At 36.8% G+C, this 8,098-nt stretch overlaps 1 protein-coding gene across 1 annotated transcript; it reads left to right on the top strand.

Moving 5' to 3' along the window:
- The first annotated feature begins 451 nt into the window (after nucleotides 1-451).
- Nucleotides 452-6,984, top strand: LOC137180108 (uncharacterized). The gene is made up of 9 exons (XM_067585332.1): nucleotides 452-761; nucleotides 1,005-1,307; nucleotides 1,387-1,620; nucleotides 1,768-1,872; nucleotides 2,190-2,405; nucleotides 2,845-3,183; nucleotides 4,402-4,744; nucleotides 4,840-4,897; nucleotides 6,033-6,984. Exons 1-9 carry the CDS (start codon nucleotides 707-709, stop codon nucleotides 6,225-6,227), a joined length of 1,848 nt encoding a protein of 615 aa, XP_067441433.1. The 5' UTR covers nucleotides 452-706; the 3' UTR covers nucleotides 6,228-6,984.
- Nucleotides 6,985-8,098: the final 1,114 nt, after the last annotated feature.

The following is an 8,098-nucleotide window of genomic DNA, read 5'->3' on the forward strand; positions in this document are numbered from 1 at the left end:
ATTTGTAGAAAATTGCGGATTAATTTACAGAAAACAGAAAGGAAGAATAAAAAAACAAAAATGCTCTCAAGCTTTCTTCAGATGTCCTTCATGTACAACATATTATACTATTATTAGTCGTATTCTGCATGATCTGCAGTGTTTTAAGTTACCATAAACTTCTGCAGTTTCCACCACAGAAACCACCATCACCGTCCATAGACAGCTTCACATCTCTCTGTTCTCACGTCAGTAGTTTTTACAACTTTTCAATGAAAATATAATGCAGTTTAACACTAAAATATCTGGCATGAAGAACCAATACACTATAAAAACAGAAAATAACAGTAATAATTGTGATGAGATACAGAGTAAGAAAAATAATGGCACCCCCAAGTTAAAGTCAGAGTTTTCCTTGTCAGAATATGACATCAAATAAAGACTGAACTATGTGAGGTAGATTCTGTACTAGAGGAAGAAGCAGGAAGGAAGTGAATTTTAGGTGTCAGAGCTTCATGCTGTACATCTGCCCGCAACTCTCACAATGACCAACAGTCCATTCTGTCCTCTTAAGTCTTTACTCTGTAAGAGGACTGCTGTTGATTTTGACCATTTATTTATAGATTTGATGTTTTATGAGCTTTCATAAACACAGCAGGTGTGGTAAGGCCATTAAAAAATTAATATAATCAACTTTGTGTTTAGAAGCGGAGGGACTACAACAGCCATGTTGTTGGCAGAAGCTGGCTGTGTGTTTATGGCTTTCATTCTGTGCATCTCAGGTATGAATTATTGTTTATCTCTTCTTATATAATGACTGTAAACATGATATATGCAATATGAGATTATTAACTGTAATCTGTAAATAATGATTTACTTGATTATAGGAGTTAAAGTGTGCACAACTTGAAGAAAATTGCAGATTATACATCAAATGTCCTCCATTTATAATATTTCATACTATCAATATTCAGTGATTAGTACTAGAAGAATGTTATAATTATGAATCAATGCTTCTGTTAAAGGGGTTCAGGGACAAGCCAAAAGCATCTGTGCCTTAAAAGGTTCATCAGTGGATCTGCCCTGCTCAGCTCAACATCCCACTTCAAGCAGGAAATGGTTCATTGTATACCAGGCTGGCTCCAAGCTTGTTCTCAATGAGCTGTTTGCAGATGAAAATCGTGTAACATACAACATGTCTGAAAAGAGTCATCCAACTCTAAGAATCAAAGATCTGACAGACAATGATGCAAAGTCTTACTGCTGTAGTGAGAATGCAGAAAACCCACAAGACTGCATGCAAAGTGAAATCTTCCTCCGTGTTGCAGGTACAGTGGTTTTCACGAATGTATTACTTTAAGAATGAAATCAGAATATGAATTCTTACATTATTCACCATCATCTCAGATCTGCAGGTGAAGGTGATTCCTGCCACAGAGGGACAGACAGTATCACTGATTTGCAAAACCAGTTGTCCTCTGACTGAAAACCTTACAACCTACATCTGGTACAAGAACAGAGAGTTTCTCTATCAGGACTGGTCTCCCTGGTACCAACAGCTGGTCAGCAGTGAGGAAGCAGTCAGATACTCCTGTGCTATCAAAGGCTACAAGGATCTCAGAGCTCCTGAAGTCTCAGTGGGTGAGTGACAACATTTGGCTCCTTTTCATGTTACAAAACTTCAAGTTAAACACTTTCAAGAATATTTTTACTATTTAAGCTTTGCCTTAAATTATAAAGCCTATGAAATACAGTTAAATTACTAAATGTTTGTTTGTTTTTGTTCAGATTCTGTCACATCGACCTGCTTTACTGTGACCTACGCTAAAGGAAGAATGTGTTCTGAAAAGCAGACATCAGTGGATGAGTCCTGCTCCATCACATATCCCAGAGGTTAACTTTCTCCAAACATCCACAAACATTTACACAAACACCACTCCCACCCCCCACACCTAGAACACCTTTAAAACAATATTTTAAGAACAGACATCTAATTGACCATGAATCATTTATTTTCATATCAGTATTTTCATGTCATATCTTTGCTTTCTTTCTTTTCTAATTTTTACTGTTACTGACATGTTTACTACAGTTCCACACATTCTTCTTTTCTGCACTAACCACACTTTAATAAATTTTTAATCAATATATCATTTTTAATTAATTCACACCTGAACTGTTGAAAAAATGTATTTAACATCTCCTAACAGAAGTAGGTCTACAAAGGACTCCTGCAGATGTGTACCATGTTAGACTGACCTGTAACACCAGCTGTCCACTGACTGACATCCAAACTGCCTATAGATGGTACAAGAACAGACTCTTAATGTCTGAGAAGAAACAGCAGCTTTTAGTTCACAGCTCCTCTGCTGATATCTTCTCCTGTGCTGTCAAAGACCACGAGGATCTGCACTCTGCTGAAGTCTGTGAGTATAAACCAACTTACAGTCTGTTATTACTGTTATATTATAGGATGTCACATTTGTCTTTAGTTTGTATGCTTATTGGGCAACATGAAATATATTTCAGAGGTGTTGAATCAACCTCATTTTCATTTTCTTTGTAGTGTTATTAATCCATTATCTGATTTATGATTTAGTCAGTGATGGAGGTGATCTGCTGGTAACCAGTGTGTCTTATTAAAGACAACATGAACTGCTGATTAGTGTTTGAGTTGATATGACTCACTTGTGAAGCTTTAAATCACAGTCTGTATAACGACAACACATAATAATTACACAATAATTACACATTAGAAATTTAAAAAAATACTTAACCATTTCATTGTAGAGATTGTGCCATAAAGACAAAACTTTAGTAGTTATTTAGAGTGACCCTATTTTATGTCTTTAATTTATATTTCAGGTGTTGATTATAATAACTGCTGGAGTGTAAATTACATCAGAAGGAGAATCTGCGCCCTGGAAGGCTCTTCAGTGGACATTTCAAGTGAATATTTGTATCCTGACAACCAGCAGCCTGTGTCTAAAGTTTGGTATAAAATGAAGAGTAGTCCTGAGGAGGAAGCTGTGGAGCCGACTGAGGATGCAGTTCGCATGCAGTATCATGACAACATGAACAACCAGCACATCCTGAGAATCAACAACCTGAACAAGACTGACTCAGCAGAATACATATTCAGACTCCAAAAAGATAGACGGAGATGGAGGGCTGATCCACCTGGAGTGACTTTGATTGTCTCAGGTAATTCCTGTCTGTATACTTTTCAATAGAGACTGTGCTGCTCCCTCACCATGTACTAACAGCAGTCAGCAGACTTTACTTTTTAATGCCTACAAGAGGACTAAAGGCTGGTTCGTGCTTAATATGATAACACTAACAAAAGAGTAGAAAGTCAAAACGATGTAACTGTGGCTAAATTAAGTGCACACAATAACCTGTATGCAGGGTCATGCACCACCTGAGATGCATCTGTGTTTTGTCAAAATCAGACCAGTGATTTCTTAGATATCACACAATAAATCATTCACAGTGAAGCCATGGTCCAATTATTCACAGTTTTAAGAACTTTAACAGATAAATCTTAATTTCACAACTTTGGCTAAATTAGGAGCCTGTATTCTGTCTACTGTCTCAATGGTCTAATTAAAACATCATGCATATTTAAATGTGTCAAATCATTGTAGAAGTTGTATCTCCACTAAAACAGTGTAGGAGAGAGAGAGAGCTCAACATGCTGCAACTTAAAAAAAATGCATGTAAACAGGCAAATGAAGAAAACATTTTCACCACTTTGACACACAGTATAAAGAAATGTGCTTCAAATATAGGAAACACAAGCAAATAAAAGGGAAGTTACTGAAATAAAGAAGTGTCTGGGGGACATGAAAAACTGATGTCAGGATTTGCTTTCTGGTGTTCAAAAATGAGCTAACAATGTTTGTTTTAGTTTCAAATTTGATTTTGTGTGTAACCTACAAGCCTATTTACTACTCTGTACAGTTTGCATTGTTTATTTATTTGCAGTGTATTTCTTGATGTCACATATGTGTCAAAAAGTTGAAGGTCTTCATTTGTTTGTGTTTTAATAAGTTGCAGTGCATTGAGCTCTATCAGCCACCATAGTTAGAGAGGAGATCAGAATGGATGGATGAGCCCACAAAGGCTGTGACTCTGACACAGGAGTCTGTGCTTCATGTCTCATCTTCTACAAAGCATTTTTTTAACCATGATGGTGATTTTAACTAAGACCAGTAGTTATAGATACCTAAACCTGTCTGTACCTTAAACATAGGAGTGGCAGATTAGAAAACACTTACTGTATATGAGTTGTTGTTTTATCATCATGTCATCTGGGTTGTTTTGAAGGATAGTGACAAACCTAGTTTGTAATTTAGGTATGAGGACTTTTGAGATGTTACGTCTCTTTTACATTTACTGACTAATCTAATCATCTTTCAGACTTGGAAGTTAAGTTGTATCCTGCTGTGGTGACAGAGGGCCAGAGAGTCACACTGACCTGCAGTACCAGCTGTCCTCTGACTGACGACACAAACTACATTTGGTACTTGAACAGTCGACCTCTGACGATGCCAGAGAGACAAAACAAACACCTGGTTCTAGACCCAGTCAGCATTCAGCATGCAGGAAACTACTCATGTGCTGTCAAAACCCACCAAAACATCAACTCTGGTGAAAAGACTCTCACTGTCCAAAGTATCACAGGAACATCAACAGCAGCAGTTGCAAGAGTTGTTGCTGCTCTCCTGGTTATAATACCACTTACTGTCTTCCTCTGGATTAGGTGAGAAACAATGAGCTTTGTTGCAGAGTCATGACATTTACACACTAACCTGACATCATCTATTCATTTTTATATTCACTCATCTCACTAAACAGGAGAAAGAGGTCCTCCAGCCGTTCTCCTAGACTTGAAACATCAGACAATATGGAGCAGGTAAAATAAAATAATTTAAACAATTCTACTAAATAACATAACATTACTGACAACAACCCTGTTTAAATGCTTTTCTTGCAGGTTATTTCTTTACTAAACACTGTTTTATCATTATTTTCAGTGTTCATAATTCTCATGGAGAAACCTTAAATGGGGAAAAGTATTTTTATTGTTATTCATTGACTTAATCATACAAACTGTTGATCAGGGGAAAAAACCTCCTGATACAAGATGTTTTTTTCCCTTTATCAGCAACATCAGAGGCTATACAGAGTATGACGTGCTCTAGTCAGTTGAGCAGCAGCGAGCTGACAGCGTGTCTCCTTACAACGACAGCATTCAAATGTCAGTCAATTGCTACAAAGGGAAACACCCACCCACAGGCCTGAAGCTAAGACACTGTTTCCGTAAATATGTCCAAAAACGGTTTGATCTTCTTTTGAAACACTGAGAATTATACACAATATCTGCAGTTTCATGATTGTTTATATTTCCTTTCACAAAAAGCAGAGAGAATTCAAATTTCAGTTTGGCTTTAATGACAGGTCACTAAGATTTAAAACTCACATTGTGGGTCATTTTTACTTAATTAATTAAAAACACTTCGGACCTTCGTAGACTTTCAAGAAAGTAAGATTTTTTTACCTGAGTGTGCAGGACTTGTGGTTCCTTCTCAAAGAACAGAATATTTTCAATTCTGCTGCATTGGAAAAACATCACCTTCATCTGTCCTGTTTCCCCTCAGATGGGATGATCCTTCAAGTTACACAAAACAACACAGAACTACATTGTACAGTACCATTAGTTTTATGGGTCCAAATTTTGCAGCGTAGATGTGCTGTAGAGCTAAAATGTCTTCTACTGCAGTCCACATTACACAGCTACATTAGTCTTCCAACACAAATCAGCCATTTGTAAATCATTTGATATGGATTAATCATTCATTCATTCATTAATCATTTATCATTGATATCATGAAGATTACTCTGACCTAAAAACTATCTGTAAAAGAAAATAAACATATTTTAGACAAGCTAATTATCCTTCTAAGGCTGTGAGGTCAGCAGTTACTTATTATTACTAGAGGTTTAGTGCCCCACAATGTAAACTAATATTTGTCTTGTCTTCTCATCAGTTAAACCCTGGTCCTGTGAATGAAAACATCTCAGCCCAACCAACACAGCAGGATGATCTTCACTGTAGCAGAGTCTACTTCTCTGAGACCCAGACACATCCTCTCTATTCCAACGTCCAGCCACACCAGCCTAAAGAACAGGACGATGTTGCTTGTGCTGTTGTCAACTTTAGACCCAACAGGACCCCAAAGTGATCAATGATTACAACTGATTCAAGATCCACTTAGTGACCTTGCTCATCTTGAACAGTACTATTTTCAACAACCCGTCAATACACATATAGTGTTGGGGTGTATCTGACACACCACAGGTCTGATGTTAATAAATCTTGGTGAGATGTTTCACAGTGGGAAAACTTTCTGCCTGATATATGCCAGACTTCAATGTCACATTTCAAGGTTTCTAATCTCTGGCACCGTTACACTCCACTCCATGTTTAACAGCAGTTACCCAAAAGTACTGAACACTTTGAGACAGCAGATCGAGTGTATCTGAAGATTTTTTCACATTTGCTAGAAAGAAGACAACACTTATAATATAGAGAACAATTATTGTGATACATATGTGTTTTGGCTTGTGTCCCTCATCAGTGGAACACAAAGAACATTTAAATGAGATGAAGTATGATGTATATATTTGGACCACATTTTCACATGCTGTCTTGCTTTGTGCAGATTTTTAGATTTGTTGTGGATTGTTGACGGACATGTTGCATCATTGAGAACAGGATACTTATAGTAGATTAACCAATGGCATTGCCAGACCACAATGCAATGCCATGTAAGCTTATTGAAGCGTTTTGTGTTTTTTTCTGGTGTGCTTCATGTTGTATTACTGTGCTTTCTGTTTGATTTGCAGCTATAACTGTAAAAATGCTTTTGTAAAACTTATTTTGCTCTCGGAAACATGTTCTACTCTGCATGTTCTGTAGTGTATGATGTGAACATAAAAACTATGTCTGCAGCTTCCTCTTCACAAGTGTTTTTCTTTCACCATGAAACAAACACAGACGACCTCACACCTCTCTGACCAACATGACAACTTTGACACCTTTTTATGATAACTTGATGCAGCTTAACACTGCTGCATGTTGCATGATGAGCCGATACATTACGTAAAAATGAGAAACAATGACACCTTAAAGTAAATATGAAGGTTCTCCATGTCAAAATATGACATCAAAAACTAAACTACTGCTGCACTACATAAATTGTTTATCTGTGGCTCTGCTAAGAATTATAATGAGGAAGGAGGTTTAATTTTGGCATCAGAGCTACATGCAGCATGTCTGCTAGCCGCCCTCACACTGACCAACAGTCCATTCTGGCTTCAGTCATTTCTCTATAAACCTGCTCTTAATATAGACTCTTCAATTACATTTTTATGAGCTTTCATAAAGTCAGCAGTTATGATGTAGCAGATACAAACACTGTTATACAATCAACTTATAGACGCAGTATTGGTGTCAACATTAATGTTATTATTTACACCTGTAATTTTTCTGCTTGAAAAAGTCAAAGTGTTTGCTGTGAAAAAGGTCCACTGATTAGAAGCGAGGGACTAAAACAACCATGTTGTTGGCAGAAGTTGGATGTGTGTTTACTAGTTTCAGCCCCAACATCTCAGGTATAAATGTTTATCCTCTCTGATGTAATGATCATTTACTGTAAACTGTAAGAAATACACATAACATGTTTAATGGAGTTTAAGAGTTATAGTGTGAACAATTTGTAGAAAACTGCAGATTGATACAGAAAACAGAAAGGAAGAATAAAAAAACAAAAATGCTCTCAAGCTTTCTTCAGATGTCCTTCATGTACGACATATTATACTATTATTAGTCCTATTCTGCATGCTCTGCAATGTTTTAAGTTACCATAAACTTCTGCAGTTTCCACCACAGAAACCACCATCACCGTCCATAGACAGCTTCACATCTCTCTGTTCTCACTTCATTAGTTTTCACAACTTTTCAATGAAAATATAATGCAGTTTAACACTAAAATATCTGGCATGAAGAACCAATACACTATAAAAACTGAAAATAACAATAATAACTGTGATG

The sequence above is a fragment of the Thunnus thynnus genome, chromosome 3 (genome assembly GCF_963924715.1).
Source record: "Thunnus thynnus chromosome 3, fThuThy2.1, whole genome shotgun sequence".
NCBI lineage: Eukaryota > Metazoa > Chordata > Actinopteri > Scombriformes > Scombridae > Thunnus > Thunnus thynnus.

Excerpts from the sequence above, each read along its gene's own strand:
- LOC137180108 (XM_067585332.1), top strand. The coding sequence starts at position 707 with ATGTTGTTGGCAGAAGCTGGCTGTGTGTTTATGGCTTTCATTCTGTGC. Across the intron at positions 4,745-4,839 it reads ACTGTCTTCCTCTGGATTAG|GAGAAAGAGGTCCTCCAGCC; the intron begins GTGAGAAACAAT and ends CTCACTAAACAG. Across the intron at positions 4,898-6,032 it reads CATCAGACAATATGGAGCAG|TTAAACCCTGGTCCTGTGAA; the intron begins GTAAAATAAAAT and ends TCTTCTCATCAG.